The sequence below is a fragment of the Equus asinus genome, chromosome 3, assembly GCF_041296235.1.
Source record: "Equus asinus isolate D_3611 breed Donkey chromosome 3, EquAss-T2T_v2, whole genome shotgun sequence".
Taxonomy (NCBI): domain Eukaryota; kingdom Metazoa; phylum Chordata; class Mammalia; order Perissodactyla; family Equidae; genus Equus; species Equus asinus.
The window spans coordinates 146,042,955-146,062,080 of NC_091792.1; the positions used below are offsets into that span (position 1 = coordinate 146,042,955).

Here is a 19,126-nt window from a genome sequence, read left to right on the forward strand (position 1 = left end):
TTAAGGAATGAACATGAGACAGTCACAGTTAGAAAAATCAAGAAGTTACATTTCCTTGGAGGGGCACGATGTGGAATTAGTGTCCATGAGGAAATGAACATATTTGAATTCTCCAACTGAAATCTCATAATAGTAGCACAGAATCAGTTCTGCCAGGTCCTGGAAGAGAGTCCTCTAACGTTCTTTACTGTGGATGTCAGCCGCTGCTGAAAGTTGAGTAATAAGGCTGATATCTATATTTGGTACTGGCATTGGGTGGGGATGAAGTGACATGCTGTAGCAGTATATTGAAAGCTTAATATTTCTAACAGGTTTTAGTTGCAGCCGCATATCCTGCCCTTTGTTTAGTGCTGCGTGGTCGTGATCATGGTTTCTTGAAGGTAAAGTCAGGAAGATGGGTGGTCAAGGGAGATATAGTAAAAATAAGTATAATTCTTGCCAAATTCAAATTTTCTTACTGTTCCTCCTACCACAAGCATTGTTAGTTGTATTATTATTACTATTTCTACTACTTCTACTATTTATTCATTCATCGAATATTTCCGGAATGGCTCTTATTTTTATGGCAACATGGAACATTAATAAATCAAGCATAAAATCTGTCCCAAAATAGCATATAGTCCAACTGGGGAGGTGAATTACATGGATTACAAAAACTTGGAGTTAATAAGATTAAGAAGAGAGATTTTGTTTTTTCCTCCCTTCAGAGAAGTCTGGTTGTGATGAGAAAGCAGGGAGACAGTGGTCCCAGGAGTGTGTGAGTACAGTTTGGAGATGGAAAATGACTCCAGCATCTAGAAGATACAGTGGGGTGGTGACTCAACAGCACAAAGCTGAAGGCAGCAAGAAAGATGGGATCAATGGCCCAGGTGGATGAAGTTTGATACTGGAGAAGGGTTTGAATTAGAGGTTGCAAATTCACTTGACTCCAGAGGCCATGCAGGGAAGACACATGAGAGAAGCAGACTGCATGTAAAGAAACACAATGGGGAAGAGAGATGGAGAAGAGCAGACAGACAGCTGGGACCAGGGGGACTATGGCAATCTAGCAACGATATTCTCTGTTGTAGCAGCTAATATTCAGCTCTAATGGACTGTTGCTGTGCTGTAATGGAAGGCTGCCAAACACTGTGATTTTCTCAAGAGAAGCTAGAAATGGAAAATTTTAGATCAGTCCTCCTAATTTGCTAATTTTTCTTTTCATTTTTTTTGGTGAGGAAGATTGCCCCTGAGCAAATATCTGTTGCCAATCTTCCTCTATTTTGTATGTGAGGTGTCACCACAGCATAGCTTCATGAATGGCATGTAGGTCTGTACTCGGGATCCAAACCCGTGAATCTGAGGCCACCAATGCAGAGTGCACGAACTTAACCACTACCCGACCAGGCTGGCCCCCTAAGTTTTAAATACTGACAGCTAACTCAAATATTTCAAACAGTCCATGGGCCAAATCTATTTGGGCTAAGCAAGATATATTTGCCATTAGGCCAGCTGGGGACTGCGGTTGTCAATGGCGGGATATGGGGTGTTCAGGGTTTGAGGGATTAGGTTAAACTTTTCAGTAAAGTAGGGAACAACAGCTACAGATATAGAACACCCATTGACTCTCTTTACTATCCAGTTTTGAAATGTATTGAATGACATAAGAACTAATCCAAGCGATTTGGATTAAGTCACATAGAAAAAACCCCCACTTTATGGAAGACCTATAAAGCATTGAATTGGTTGACTCATATTATCCAGAAGCTTGTAGCATTTTCCCATACTCAAGTGATTTTTTTCAAATGCCATTAAAATACACCCTGATGTTTGAACTAAAAGGTTTTACTTCTCAAAGGGATTTGCTTTCAAATGATCCCTTTTCCCACTCTCAAAATTTATGCTGACTTTATATGGCTAAAATCTTCAGAGTACATAGCATATTGAAATATGACTTTGGGGATAACATTTTTTTTTAAGTAATTCACACTCAGCAGACATGCATTAATTTTGAACCATAGTTTCTTACAATTCCACATAAAAGAGAGTTTTCATTGAATGCTGAAGCCAGTGGCTATCAATTTGAAAACTTTTCTCAAAATGTGAATTCACATAATGCAATTAAAGAAATAAATTATGTTGGCATTTTTATTCGGTATTGATGCTGGCAAAGCAATACTGATACTGATACCTGGTAACTGAACAATATGTGGAACCAATGAAATGAAATTATTTTAAAACTAACAATAAATGTAAATGTTAATTAGGTATGATGTCATGTATATGCTATGGTCGCAATCAACTCCTATTCTGAAAAAATGTAAATTTATATATTGTACTTCTTTATTTGTGAACATTTTTTCCTACATGAAAGTCTATTTCTATGTTCAACCTCAAGATTTTCTCTTTGTGGTGAGAACATATTCTTATACAAAAGATATTTTGGGGTGTAAATATTAAACGTTAGTCTTGGCAATCAGGTAGGCCCTCTCGAACTTAGATCTTGATTTATTCTTTCTTATTGCCTTAGCGTCAAGCGTAGGATTTATCAGAGAGTCTGATATTTAATGGATATGAATCCCTATGTTTCAATTCAATTAAATTATGCCCATTCTATGGAAAAGGAAAAAGAAAACATAAGACTAGCAACTCAAGGAATATATTTCATTTCTCAATCTAGCATCCAAAGCAAAAGAAAACACTGATCTCGGTTTAATTACCAATGTTATTTTTGAGATGATATCTTCATATTAAGAAAATAAACAGTCTAAATCCTACTAACCAGAATTCCACAATAAGGCCATGAATATATAAGAGATAAACTGCCTCCTTGCTTTCACCTGGCTTGACTTTTCCTTCTTGAACTTTATTCACTTTCTCTACCTTAATATATATCCTAATCTAACAAATTTTCATCAATGGCCCAGGCTGATCACTCCCATCTTCTCCAGTTTGGCCTCAGTGTATTCATACATTCACAAATGGTTCATGGAATTAAAATTTAAAACAATCTGAAGCATTGGGAATCTGAAATTTAAGGTGAAGTGCAAATTAATTAATCCTTCATTATTTCCACATAAGAAGAAGATATACACTAAAGAGTAAGGGATGGCAAAAATATGCAAAACTGACAACTTGCATTCTGGAACGTTTCTGAGGGTTACTCTAAAAAAAAAAGCCCCCGACTAAATGTTTATAATAGGCAAACTTCTGGTTTACCTGACAAGAAATTTGGGCTTAAGAAATTCCAGTTTTTTCAGTACTTTATCCAATTTTGCCTTAAATTCTTTATCAATTCTTTCTCGACAGGTTGTATGAATGATGAGGATTTTAAAAATTAACATACATTAAAAGACCATCTGCTTGACTTTATGAAATTCTAATATCAAGTATTTAAAAGATTTTGAAAGAAACTTACATTTTCTTATATTATGTGCTAATTTTAATTATTTTTTTAGACAACAGATTCTGACCGTTATGCATCTCTTTGAGACATATATAAGCTCCTAAAAAGAGTTTCCAATATTTTGGATTTTGATTTTAATTTGATGAACTATAAAACCTTTATCACTCTTTGGTGTGTTTCATGGTAGTGGGTCTTGCTAAAGTCACATTTTAGATATTCTGATAACATGACAAGCAAAGTTTGAGGTGATTGTGTTTCCATGAACTTACTGCTTCTAAAAACAAAGATAGTTTAGAACATATAAGCAAATGAATAGTTCTTATATTTGTGGGTAAAGGGTTTTCAATGCATAGCACAGTGCTTGGCACACAGCAGGCACTCAATGTATAGACAGAGTACTCTTTCTGTCTCTCTACAGAGGGAAAGAGTTCACAATATATTATATATATGAATGATTCCATGTCTAGTAAGTATTTAAGCTCTTTTATTTTAGTAACAAACTACTTTGTGGGATTTTAATTCATCCAAAATATTCATCAAATTTTCCATAAAAAGATTGGCATCATTCATATTCCTAGTTAGGAGCAATGACTAAGTAACAAAATATTTTGGCTTGATCAGCTCTATTCAATTAAATAACACCTGTGGTAGTCTCTTCCTAGACAAAGTTTAGTGACATTGACTACGGTTTTGACATCAGACTACTATCTGAAATCACAGTTATCCGGACTCTGAAATAGCATCCATGTGCTTTGTACATTAAAAATGGCTCTGGAACACAATTGAAAAAGTGGCCTTATAACTACAAAGTGTATGATAAGCACTTTGAATGTTTTTCCTATAGAAAAGGACAGTTATCCACAGAAACAAAGTATCTCTTTTGTGGTTGGAGAACAGTATATATTCTTACAACACAATTTGTCTCAATCAACTCATTCTTAAGTAAGTCTTTAAAAATAATTAATAACTTAGAAGCACATGACACAGCTAGAAATTCTATTCATTTACTCACAACTAAAACCAAAACAATATAGAAAATAATGCTAACATAAGCCATTCTAGTTGACACATTAAACATTTGTCAGAATTACATTCTGCTCCTCAAATTCAATTTACAAAGCAATAGAGTCTTTTTTCAGGAGGATTTCATGATTCCTGGATAACTTTTAACACATAGATTAAATATTCAAAACTTCTTCATAATTTAATTCAATTTTGGATTTCTGAATAATTGAGTCAGGGATGAATTACGGCATAGAAAAATATTTTATTTTGGGGAGAAATTTGCAAGTATACCGAAAAAGCTAGAGATGTGAATCTTTGGAAAAAGATTCCAGAAGAGTAGAGGTGGCTTAAACCGTTTTAGTAACTCTTGTTTTCACTAAAATTATTTTCAATATAATTAACAATTTCATTAAAATTATTTTACTATTTCAAAGGTCTGTAGAGATTACTCACTTGCCTCTAACCAATTTTGTCAGCCATATCTATCCAGCAAGGAAAGACAGAGGATGCCAATTATAATTCAAATCTGTGTGTTGTGCTTTACAAAGTCAGTAACGAAGACTTTGAAAGGGACCTAATGGGTGGTATATTAATATTAGAAAGTAGATTTCAAATAATCTTACAAAGATGATATTGTCTAGTTAAAAATGACATTTTAAAATGAGAAAACGTCTTTACATTGCATAGCAACCACAAAATATACCAATATATCAGCTACCAACGTTTATTTTTTGTTGTAATTTTTCCTATACAACTGATGTCTTAATACTTAGCAATTTTGAGAATTCTTACAAATCCTGTGAGTGAGAATATTTTACTATAAGGAGAAACACTTAAAAGACAATAAGTGTGAATGTGTGAGTGTCCTTCCCAGACAATTTTACCTAAACATACAGATAGGATATGCAAGGTTTTGCACAATCACACATTTCGACTCTTTTCTGTATTCACCATGAGTTATTTAAGGCATCTCTTTAGGAGACCATTTTGACACAAGGTTTTAAGCAAGTAGATAAGCTTCCACATCAGCACTCCCCAGACACAAAGCTCCCGTTAAAGAGTAAGAGAAATAAGCAGTACTTACAGCACTTCCAGGTCCCGGAGAGCCCTAAATGCCCCATCTTCAATACAGCTGATCTGGTTGTAATCCAGTTGCCTGTTAAATAGATTAAAAGAATATATGTAAAAAGCTGAAGACTAGCAGGGTTAGGTGAAAGGAAGTCTCCTGAAGGGTCTACGGAGTCCTGGCTGCACTAACTGAAATGCTTTCACGAACACACTCATCTCCTTAAGAATGTCACAAGCCATTCTGGCCTCAGTGCCGCCACTGAAATCTCTTTTTGTTCTGAACTGTCTGTGCAAATAGCAGCCCTTGGAAAGCTCCAGTAAATAATAACTGCACCTTATATTAAATGCCATAGGAATGCAATTTCATTACATCAAGAAAAGCTATCCATTAAGAGCTTTCAGCGTCATCTTGCTGAAACAATTTCATTAAGGTAAAGGACTGTAAATCACTTAATGTCACATGCACCCCTCAGTGACCTAACAGAATCCATTTATCAGAGAAGCCCAGCTGCATGTTAATTTCAGTATCCTTGGCAAGCAAGAGCAAGACTACTTTTAGGTTTTCTTCTTTTAAAAGCAGTTTTCCTTCGAGAACTCCAAATCAAGAAAGAGAAATGAGGTGCCATATATTTCCCTGCTAATTTCAACCAGGAATACACTTTAGAAAACTAGCAGTTGTTCTCTATTAAACTTCACTATTCTTATAATTTGCATTGTTTATCATTATATGCGAATTCTCTATACTGTAAATACGGCATACTTTTCAGTTAAGGAACTTCCCGAATTATACCACTCTCCAGAAAATAAGTTTTTAAAACTATTAAGAAATTAATAAAAAATTCTTACTTCTCTCAAAGATGCTAATTTCAGCCCCAAAAACTAAGACACATATACGGCAGCAACATTGTTAAAATACTACACATATCAACGGTAAAAAGTTTAAAAGCCGTATCAGTTCCTTCTACATAATACAAAATTCAAACAGATGAATCTTCTTCTGTAGCTTAAGTACTCATTTGTTAAAATTCAAAGATGAAAAGAAAAGGCTGCTCCAAATTTGGTTAAGTCTGCTTTTTCCTGTCACTTGTTTTTGGAATTAAAATTTCCTTATTCATACAAAGGAATTCATCTGGTTGAAATGAACAGCTAAGTAATAAATCCTATATCCTCTCTGTCCTATCCTTTCTTTCTTCCTATTTTTACAAAGAAGCAGTTGTTGTTTAAACTAGTAGATTGATGCTTAGCAATATTATTCTGCCAATAAAGAAAAAGTATTTTAATGCTTCACTTGAGATCAAAACAAAATGTTCGATGACATAGTCAGGTGAGCTGTCAGCTCTGCATGCATTGGGAGGGAAGGCAGACATACACGGTAAGACTATGATCATAATACAAATGGAGCTCCTCCTTGTTTCAAGTTCGGAATTCACTAAAAGGGCTAATTCATATTTGAGGTCTGCTCTTAAAGAACTGTTTAAACATGCCCATAACAGTTGTTTCTCTCACAAGACTCCTGAATAAAGGTGCAATGATTTAATCCAGTGACTTTCAGAGGGGCCTCTTCAAATTCCTTACTTTAGAAATTATGTACATAGAGAATATCTCATGAAATATGCATCTCATTTTTAAGAAGGTCTCTAGGGGACACAATAACACGGGAGACTACCTGATGTCATGCAAATGGTACAATTTAGGACATACAATACACAAAAAGGCAAACTCTGGAGAAGATACAATTTTATTGCTTTTATAAACTAAGGTTTTCCCCAAATAATAGCTACCAGCCGTGCTACTATAATAGCCCAAAGCATTTCCACTTATTAGGAAGTAATACAGAAGTATAATTTTATTTTCTAAGAAGACTTTTAAAGCCTCATGATGTAATACGGCTGCTGAGGTTCCAAGAAAACACTTACATTCTTGAGCACTTTTGATTTTTACGGATTAAATTCATTTAACAATTAAGTTAATAGCCTTTTTATTTTAAAGTGCTAAATATATATCTACACTACTATTCTCTAACCTCTTGAACAATTTATCAAAGCCATTTAAATTAGTACAATGGCATGAAGTGTTACCCTTGACATACTACAAAAGAGAAATTGTTTCCAGACAAATTGGCAAAATCTTTTAATGCTATCAAATTTGCCTAATGCAGTCTCCAGGTTAATCTGTAAAAGGGTGAGCTGTATGTTTGCCCATATCTTATTATCCTTAGCTGTCAATGTATAAATCAGTGCTGACACAGCTTCTTTTAAATCATGCATACCATACACAAAGGCGAAGCCCCAGCATGCCAGAAAGCACTCAAGCAAATCTTGTCCTACAAGGACTGAAAGGCAGATTACTTTCCCTATACCACCAGAAGTCGAGACTCTGCTGGAAACTTTGGTAATTTTACCCCTCTTTAACATTGCTTGTGATTACAAGCTTCTGATTCTTAACAGTAATCTAAGTCCTTTTTGGTGCAAAAACATTAAGACTAATTTGCTCTCATAGGACCAAAGTTTTCTTAAAAGTTTTCCAAATGCCATCATATCTCAGTCCACATATCTTCTAAGAATGAAGATATTTTATGAAAAGTTACTCACATAAAAGGACCATCAAAATCATAATGAATAATTTTTTCATCAATTGGTGGATTTTGTTATATTCAAAGGAATGTTTATGGAAAGTGTTGTGCCCATGTGACTGCTCATGAGAAAATTTCTCTGCACAAAACTCCACTTGTCTGCATATGGTTCAAGATAAACAGTGTCAAAACTACGCATAAGCGTAATTTATTTCAGGGTTTCTGGACGATTTTTCTGCACCTTGTTTCTCTCACCCTGCTCACTTCCTTCCCCACTACCTTTCAAACCCTGGGCACTTCTGCTTTCTGTAAACAGGGAAAGATCTGTTCTCAGCCAAGCATTTAGTGACAGGCTGACCTTGTTTAGATGTGATTTCTAATTGTGCCATGAAATTATTCTGAATTAAGGAATCAAGAGGAAGAGTTACTTTTTTCCACTCTCCAAAAAGTAACGTTACAAGGATTCAGCCAGATATAGGGTAAATTTGTTGATCTCTGGTTGATAAGCGCAGGTACATTAGGGACAACTTTAGGATCCTTTTCTGGCACAGGGGTCACTTGCCAGGGAGAAGCAAGCTAGCACTTTTCTTATTTTCTGGAGAGAAAGAATGGTATAAATAGTACCATCGGCTGTTTCTTTCAGACCTTCAGCCGATGTATCCTAGCATAGACTTTTGTACCTTCTCCGCCTTATTTCCTACCTCCACTCCTCCCCTCTGCTTCTGCTCAAATTCCAAATCCCCTCTCCATCTGATCCTTCACTGTCCCAGTTTGTAAGTGTATGTTTTGAAGCTACTGCTTTATTATTAATTTCATGAAAAAGATGATGTTAAAAAGACTAGATAATCTTCAAGCTATTTCACAGCATTAACATTCTGATTCTCTTTTTAGGGGTAACTACTCCTCTTACCATGCTCTAGAATAACTCTAGACTGCCCAGTCTAATTTTTACTAGTGCTGGTAAATTTAGTCTTAGACAATGGAGTGTGTCTTTATTCAGAGACGTTACTGTGTGCCTCACATACATAGAATTTGTAAAGCTGATCTGATTTTCTTTAACACTAAAAATAATGTAGCCTAGTTTCAGATTTTGATTAATTCTAGGTATGAGAGACAATACATAACACTGCTAAACATAAATTTTAAAAATAGGCATATTAAATGACAAAAGATTGAACATTTGCTTAGTTTGCATCTTGAAATATAACTGGAGACATTGCATTCTGTTACTCCTAAGTTTTATTTCAGAGAATTCCACTTTTAATTTTTTGAAATTTAGATACCATACCGTGTCTGAATTAAACATGTAAACCTACCTGCCTGCATTAACTTCAGGTGGTTTTGTCCTTACCTATAGAAAACTCCTATTTTACTGCAGGATCCAAGTAATAAGATCTTATTACTAATGGATTTTCTTTTTGTAAGAATTAGAAAACCATAAAACATACTTAACTCAGAAATCATTAAAGATTTTTCATGGTTAGTATTGTCTCAAAGAAAGGTAGGGTCTGTTAATGTCTCAACAAAATTATACTATGCTCCAGTTTTCCAGTTTTTTAAAGCTACTAGAAGATTATTTCATATTCATATTTCTATTGTAAAATGGAAAACTTCAAAAATTTATTTTTGACTTAAAATACATCAAAGTGATTAGGATCAATATGAGAGAATAACATTTTGCTGTTTGGAAAGTACTCTGATAAAATATATAAATCAAATGGGATAAAAAGAAAAAATGCTGTTAAGGACACAGGCATGATCCGTTCTATTTCTTTCCTTGTGTATGTAAAATTCAAGTTAATATGAGTGCTTAAATATATAAATCTTATTCTAACAACGATTACTTAAGAAGTAATCCAAGATTTTTTATAACATATAAAGAGCCTAAGAATGATATAAATTGATCCTAAATGAAAACCCTAGACAGAAGTTTCTGCAACAATATAGTTTACCTCAGCATAAAAGCACATCAGTGTTAACCTGAACATTAGTGAAGAAAACAACCGAGGTAAGGACTATTCTGAGGAATGCAAAATAATTTATGTAATTTGAGAATTAAACCCTTTTGCAATCTTTCAAGCAACATTTTGTTTTTCTCATCAGAATAATGAATCTGAGTATTTATTGGAATAATCTTTGGTGTAAAGTTATACCCACTTGCTAATTTATTGGGAAGAGGCAAAACATAGCCCTAAGAGAGATGGGAAGAAAAAACGGAGTAAAGACAACTAAGTTGACCTTCACATTCTGGTAACTCTACGTAAATTAATCAAAGGTGGTAGAAAATGAAACTGACAATAATAATTGCTTACATTTATTGAATGCATAGCAAATGGCAGGATCTCTAGATATGTCATCTTATTATTCCTCACAGTAACTTGAAAAGGTAAGTATTATCACCATTCCGATTTTATAGATGAGAAAATGAGGCTCACAGAAGTTCAATAACTTATTCAAAGTAGGTAGCAAATATTTGGTGAAACCTTGATTCAAATTTAAATGTACATATTGCTGACGTCCCCACTCAAGACGTAAGTGGCTAAAGAAACAGATCAGGAGCTATACATTCTGCAAATGGGGGTTTTGGCTAAATCTCTGATGGCCAAGTGTCAAGGAAGAAGCCAGCAGATGAAGAATGCTATATAATGTCAGAGAAAGAAGAGATTATCATAGACTGAAGTAATCATGTGTGAGGGAGGAAAAATCTTCATCCTTAAAAAATAGGTAGAATCCAGAAAGTCAGAAAATAGAAGTGGGTATTCCCCATCAAGGGGAAAGGTTCACTAAAAAAAACAAAACAAAAACAAAAAACATTTGTGAGCAGAGGCTCTACAACGTTCACAGTAAATGTTTGCAAGGAAGAGGTCATTTGGGCTTGAGTAAAGAGCTTGTATGCAGATTCAGTGGCAGAGGGGGCTAGAAGCCTTGGTGGAAGTCAGAATGTTAGGACTAGTCAGAATATCTAAAGATATGATGGCATTCAATAAAAATAATTGCTCTCTCAGGGGAGAGTCTATATTTCTTCAGACCTTGTAGAACTATGACAGTATTCTGCTATGTCCCCAGGGCTTTGCCATAGTGCCTATAACAAAGAGTGTGTGTGTGTGTGTGTGTGTGTGTGTGTGTAATAAACTGAATGATTTTAAGCCAGGTAGTGATGGGATAAAAAACAATGCATTACAAAAACAAATCTGGCCTGCAATGTTAAAGTTATCTAATGAGAACACAAACTGGAGATCAAAATTCAATTAGCAACCTATTGCAATTGTTCAGAGGTAGCAAAATGTGGCTGTTCAGTGTTGGGGAAGCAAGAAACCCAAAGACATATTCTATATCAAGGACAAGATGCCAGCCACAAGAGGATCGTGCCAATTCTTACTTTATACATATGTGAATTGGATTCCCAACTACTCAATTCGATTTTCTTGTGTTTTGTTTATTTTATTTTGGAAAGTATTTATGAAGATATATTGCATAGACTCATTTTTACATAAGAGAATGACATCACTGAAGGAAAACTGCTAAGATACCCTGAAGATAAGGCAAAATGCAAAGTTGGAGAGGTTAATGGTAGCATACTTGTCTGTAGTTGTTGGAGATTATCATAATTCAGCGTGCTTTTAGAGTGAATGCAAACCAGGCAAATTACAGGACCATGGACAGTTCCTATGGTTTCAATAGCAGCGCTGCTGAGTTCCTGATACATTTTACATTTACCTGTCCGGACAACCACTGGTTGTCCCTTATGTCTATAGACAGCATTCTGGATGTTAATTGGAGCTCTGGCTCTCATAATATGAAACTCAAATTCATTCATTATCCATAAAATAGAGAGCCATTTCTACAGGTTTGTTTAGAAGGTTCTATGTCCCACTGAAGATCTGTGGCATTTAATCTAACACTAAGGCTAGTGGGTCCCTTGAGTGAGAAACCAAACTCCACTTCAAAGTCTCTTTAGCCTCAGGCTTACAGAAAACACTCTGGGAAGGAGCTTGGGGTGCTCAAAGTTACAATATAAATTTGATATCAATGGATTTTATTTTTATGATAAATATGTAATAATGACAAGAAATGTAATGAACTAAACATGAAAACTACCCGATTGCAGTAGACATTTTGCAGTTAAGACAATTTATACAACAAAGCTAAAGAAAGTCTTGCATTTGCATGGTAAACTACATAATACACTCTTCTCATTGTTACATATTGATTCTATATTATGTGAACAACCCTGGTTTGTTTATTGTTATGGAATAGCAGATGATACAGGAAAAAAACCAGTAGAGAGATATATAAAAACAGAGAAGTGTAAAAAATAAAAGTAAAACACTAAGTGTACTTAGTATAGAACTGTGTATTTTCCTTCTATGGATTTTAATTGATCCATCAATAAACTAAATTGATGATGACAGAGTTCCTGAAAGAAAAGAAAATTTCTAAATAATATAAATAGCTGAGTAACACAGATTAACTCTCCCTCTCTGCTGTTTGACAAATCTTCTTATTCCCAATAACCACTGCACCACAAATTGGGTGATTTCTTTCCTAAAATTTCATGGACATACATATTTGTTTCCCAAATGATACTATGACTTAGAAAGAACCAAGCTAAATCATCTTGTAACTTAAACCCTTGTCCATAAATTTATGTATGTAAAAAAAGAATAAATATAAATATTTACCCTAATCTATTTTTTTTTTTTACCAACAGGCAGTTTTCCTGGAAAATGAGCGTAAGACTCATAACGAATGTAAGGTTAATGCAATTGAGATGATGCAAGCAAATGAGAAAGGGATGCCTTTATTTCTGAACTAAATAGTAAAATTTGACTGGGACATTGAGTACATTTTGAGGACATATTGCAAAATGAAAGAAGAAAAAAAGCTAGTGTGATTTACTTTGCACAATATGTCTAAAATAATGTTTGCTGGAATTTAATTATTTTAAGTATTCATGTTGAATTCACTAAAAAAACTAATGGTAAAGTATGGTAGCTTTTGCTTGTGTGACATGAATAACAACCAGCAATCTAATTAATTTGTAAGTTCACACATTTGTGGTTTCTTTCGATTAAATTCCAGGATAACTACAACCAGAAATGTTTTCTCATAGAAATAAGAGACTTGGGAAATTTTTTATATTCATAAAATACATACCTAGAGAATAAGCTTGCAAGTCTTAGCAATAAAGCAAGGTTTAATTTTCCATCATTCTCCTAAATCAGTCCATTTAAATGGAAATATCTCATAGATAACTGTAAACAAATCAGTGGCACAATATAACATCTTTGTTCAAGATACAATCAGGCAGCAGCAAAGGCTTTATTGCATCAGTGTTAAATATATTAAATATATATAAAAAGTTTAAAAGAAAAGTCATATAAACATTGATTATTATTTTGGTGAGGCATCAGTTGGTAATGATATGGTATCAATACTTTAATTCATACTTGATTGGGGAGTTTAAAAACACAGACGCAAACCCTATGGAAAAGAGCTGCCAGTGATTATTACAAATGTTATAATTTAGCTGATATTTTAATATGATTTTGTTATTCTCAGACCTCACCATCTAAAATGTCGGGAAAAAGAATGTGGTTTAAGTTGCAGCTGGAGAAAATCAGGTAATAAAATGTAAAGGTTTAATCCAGTTAGGAAATTAATAGAGATAAGCAAAAAAGTTATGGGAAGTCCTCCCTGGAGATGTTTAAGAGCAAGATAAATGTCCATCTGTCTACAACAGTTTTAGTGTGGCTTGCCTGAAGGAAGAGAAATAAGATCTGCTAATTTGCAAAATTTCCACAGCATCAATTTCATATTGTCAGGATGCTGCCTTGAGCATATTTAGCCAATCCACAAGATTAAAGCAAGTGCTTCCAGTGGAAATCTTCTGATAACTGGAATTTGCTGTGAATAAGGACTGAATGTGGTAAAGCCAATAAACGTATTACAGTGCATCAAACTTTTAGAAGTGCTATCACCTTGATGCAACTAAAGCAGACATTCTGTCTAGTCTTCTGTTTTCTTTTTACTCTCTGAATGATCTGGAACAGTAGCCATTGTCATGCAGGACTGTCCAAATTGTAAGTGCATACACTAGGATGATAAACGGGACAAAGCACTGTACCTCTCCTTCCCACAATGAATATCAATAATATTAATACTGTTAATATTATTTATGGGCTTTTATTGAGTAATTACTCGAAGACTTATGGTTACCAGTTTAATAATAATATTACTTAAAATTTACCCACAGTTTTAACTTATTTTACTAGATATTGTCCTTAACCTTTTTTTTTCCTCAAGTAGATTAGCCCTGAGCTAACATCTGACACCAATTCTCCTCTTTTTGCGGAGGAAGATTGATCCTGTGCTAACATCTGTGCCCATCTTACTCCAGCTTATACTTGGGACACCTGCCACAGCATGGCTTGATAAGTGGTGTATAGGTTCAGGCCCTGGATCCAAATCAGTGAACCCTGGGCCACTGAAGCAGAGCAGGTGAACTTAACTGCTGCGCCACTGGGCGGGCCCCCTTCTTTAACTTTTAATGATAAATCTAAACTTCGTATAAAGCTGAATGAAATCAGATTTTTTTAAAACTCTTTTCAATTACAGAAAAATGACTTTTAACTGTAAAATTCTATAAAATTGTAGCTAGGATCCTGATTAATCAAATCAACCAATAAATGCATTGTGGTATTTCCATGTTGCTCTAATGGTCTTTCACATTGTTATAAGGAAGGTAGTGAGAACAGACGGAATAAATTGTGAGATTAGTAGGAATAAATTTTAACTTTTCATAGCCACTTTAATAAATTCTAACCTCCCCAATCTACCCTCACCTGCCATGACTCACCAATATGCAATACCAAGCAATCTCCCCAAAGAATCCTTTGTATTTTCTTTAGGAAATCTTTCCTACAGCATTCTCTGATAACTTCAAGCAATACTTTTCTCTCTTTCTTCCTTCAGCACCTATAGCACTTAATATCTTGTTTATAAATCAGGGTCTTGTGTGTATTCATTTAGTACTTTCTAATATATTTTCTTTTTCCATTTTGTCGCTCCATGTCTAACTGACCCATAATAGACATGGGTCTATCTTATCCATGCCTAACATTAAAAATTACTTCATCTTCTCTTTCTCATCTTCTTAGTCTTACCTTTTTCAGGGCTAACTTCTAGCAGTCGACTAGTAAATACTTGCAGAATGAAACAATAAACTTTATTACATAGCATTTTACTGTTTCAAAAGGTTTTTCACATACCTCCTTTCCCTAATAACTACAACAAACCGAAGCAATTATTATATTCACTTTATAGACGTGAAAATGAAGGTTCAGTGAAGTTTACTGATTTGTCATGTCTACAAGTCCAGTAAACAGCAAAAGATCCCATGACTCCAGAGCTAAACTCATCCCACTGTATACATAATAACTGCCTTTGAATTTGGTGGAAACATGATGCATGTGGGCAAATTATTTTTTTAATTCTCCTAAATCAACATTGCATTCTTCATAGCACACTGGTTGGCATCTCGCCTTTTTTTATCTGAACTTTTAAAATCACATTTTTTAAGAATAAATGAAGAAAACATCAGGAAGAATCCCACCATGACTGGTATCTCAGTCCCAGATATATCCTTAATATGGAAGAAGGGTTACTTAGAGACTTGGATTCCCTGAATATCTTACTAAGAAGATTAAAAGCCACCTGTTTTAAGGATTTAGAGATAATACTATCGTAAGATTGCAAGCGGCAGTCCCAAAGGGTGGTCAACTGTAGCCATCACTATCCTTTTACGATAACACATAGGCAACTTGAGAAGCTGCTACGTGGGGGTCTTTATCTTGTTCTAACCAGACGTAAGATACAGAGGCAGTTGTGAACAACTACATCACTGAATTTACCTGCAGACTTCCCCAAGCCCTAGCTAGAGAAGATAAAAAGAAAGCAAATCAAATTGTTTTAACATGTAAAAAAAATCATAAAAAGCTAGAGCCAGGATTTTAATGGCTCTACATATTTATATCTAGAATATGTATTTTCTATATATATCCTGTATTTTTCTGTCTTTATCTGTACATTTAGAAAGTACAAATTTAAAACAAAAACCATTTACATTGAGGAGAAGTTGCAGAGGCCAAAACTTGGAGCTTTATAAACAGTCGCCTTCTTTAATAAGGGAAAACACCTGTCTCAGTTTCACTACTGAGAAAAGAATGTCGGATCCCACCATGGAGAATTCTGAATAGAAGTTAATTCTTGAAAAAGTGCCTGCCCTGTTTATTGCTAGCTAAGAAATATTGAATTCCTGACAGTTAATCTCAGCACACCGAGACATTTTCCCCTACATTTCAAGCTAATGTAAAAGCTAAGGAAAACATTTCATGTCCTAGCATTCTCGGTCAATCAAAAACCATCATTTTCAAAGGCTAATATAGCATTTTAAAATTTATAAAGATATATATTGACAATATTATGATTGTCACTGAGACCTTAAATCTGATATGTACCATCAGAGCTACGGGCACTTACAAAGAACACTTCTACACAAGACACCAGATTAAAGATTTATCAAGGGAAAATACAGAAACAATCTTCTTTATCTTCTTTCTTTTTTTCTCCTTTTAAAGAAGGCTATGCATATATTCTTTCATAAATATATGAGGGGAAAAGAGTGTAAGAAAAATATTCACACAAAGGGTAAAACACAATTTTCTTATTCTCACACTTTTGGCATTTAATGAAAATGGTGATCTAAAAGCTATATATATAAAAAAAGCTGTAGCTCTACACTACAGGTATCTCTAACAAGAAAATACTGTCTACTCTTTCCAGAAAAAACAGTTTATATTCTGCATTTCCAATAAAGACAGTTAACAACTGAAAAGGGAGTTATTGAAGTACACTGACAGTAAAAGGGAAGAAAATACATTGTAAATATCTTTTAATCAAATTATTTCATTAGATTTCACAAGATTAATCACAAGCTTTGAAGAATGAGTTTGGTAACAACTTCAGTTTCACGACATCTTCTAAATGAGAATCTCTTCAGATAGCTAGTGAAAACAATTTAAAATGTATTGTTACAAGCTCTCCTAAGCAAGTATAAAGTTATATAGAGCTTTCACCATTTTTTCTGACACCTTATTTAATATAAATTTAACTTTGAAATGTATAACTTAAAAAAACAGTATAAATTAGAAAAAACATACTTACAGGTTTTTAATGTCAACTGCCCCACGGAAAGCCTTCCTTGGAATTGCCTGAATTTGATTTTCACTGAGATCACTAAAAATAACAACAAAAAAAATCAAGTTATAAAATATAATTTACAAATTATTTTAATCAATGTGTTTGAGAAGTGATAGGGCATTTCTTAAAAAAAGCTAAAAAAATACTAAAAGGATCATAATTAAATCCATAGAATTAGAGATCATAATTAAATTCATATCATTAGATGCGATTTCTAGTATAAATATTTTATATTTCTAGTATAAATTAAAAAGTTAGACTAAATGGTTTCTTGAAGTACTTTTCCAGATCTTTACTTTTATAATAAATTTCAAAATACAATTCTCTTAAATTTAAGAATCGATTCAATTCTGTGTAATAAAACATTTCTCTAAAACAAATAGTAAATTATTCATAACCCAATTTCAAGGGGTTCTAAAATTTTAGTACTTGATATTTCTGCAACATCCCTGACATAACTTACAAAGTATATAAAGGAAGAAGTCCCTTTTAATGTCCTCGAGAAGAGTGGGCAAAAACTGATAAAACCTGGGCAGTATGATTAAGTTTTCATAGCACTTTAAGTAATCTTGAAAATGGAACACAGCAGTACTGGCCCAACAATAAAACCAACAGTTCCTGCATGAAATATTAACAGCAGACTGATTTAAAACCTTCTTTAAATAATTCTATTATGACCATAAACACAGACTGTCTATATTTGCATTTTAATTTAATTGAGAAATACATTTTAATCAAGGGAAAAAAGCAATTTTTGAGTTGGACTGAGAAGTTTGTAAAAAGCACTCATCTCAGGAAATGGATCATTATTTTTCCTTCAGACTTCAGCTGCAATTCTGTGAGCTCGCATAGCATTATTAGCCTTAAAAGGAGGATATAAATACACAGGCAAGAAATGTCACTGAAAACAGAAAATGCTCATCTAATTTTAGGTAACACCACCACACAGCAGAAAGTTGAAGTATAAAGTAACAACGATGGTGCTAAAATTATCATTAAAATTCTAAAATAAACAATGCTCACGAAGAAAGATGAAGCTACTGACCACAGGTGCGTAGCTGATGAAAACAGAGCCATTTTCCAATTATGTGGAGGCGTACTGGACAAATTCATGCACATCCTCTCCCCTAGTGCTTCTTATGACCAGACTTTGTTGTTCACACACTTGTGGCCACGCCACAGAGATAACTGGCAGATACAGAGATTTAGTGTGTGGTCATGACCTCATTAGCACCAAGTTTTAAACAACTGAGATTTGCACTTATATCTCAATATCTGCGATGTTCAAACAAACAAAAAAATGTTTACTAAGCAATTTGTAAAGAAATAAATGTTGGTCTATTTAAAGAGTAAAGGTCTTTAGCAAAAAAGAAAAAAGCCCGCATATTTTATTTGAAACAATAAATGTACAATATGTGCTTATGCAGGAGTTAAGGCAGCCATCCATTTCCTAAGCGACGTAGCCCCATAACTGCTTTCAATAGTTTCAGTATATCCCTAAGAGTAATCAAACTTCATTTCCTTAAAAATTGCTTATTTCTCCAGCTGGTCATTGATTCAGACTGATTTCCTTCCTTTGTTTAATTACATCGAGTTAAGAATGTTTAACAGTATATATTTAAAACCCATGATGTTAGAAACAGTGTTCAAAGGAGGCTACCGAGCAAGGAGAAAGTAAAGAGAGATACTGGAGAAGGAAAAACCAGAAAGGAATGAGAAATGAGGAGGAAAAAAAAGATTCAATTCAAGCAAATTTGAATCTATAGCACTCCTGAAAACCAATTGTGTTTTTACCGCGGTGCCCATGAATTCAATGTTTTCTCATCGCTTATTTT

At 34.0% G+C, this 19,126-nt stretch overlaps 1 protein-coding gene across 2 annotated transcripts in view; it reads right to left on the reverse strand.

The window, feature by feature from the left end:
* SLIT2 (slit guidance ligand 2) overlaps positions 1–19,126 on the reverse strand; it is a 357,802-nt gene that overhangs the window by 125,108 nt on the left and 213,568 nt on the right. For both annotated transcript variants that reach the window (XM_014838841.3, XM_014838839.3), the window contains exons 5-6: positions 17,256–17,327; positions 5,475–5,546 (exon numbers count right to left, since the gene is read on the reverse strand). In XM_014838841.3, the coding sequence (XP_014694327.1) occupies positions 5,475–5,546; positions 17,256–17,327 (144 nt within the window). The remainder of the gene's footprint in view (positions 1–5,474; positions 5,547–17,255; positions 17,328–19,126) is intronic.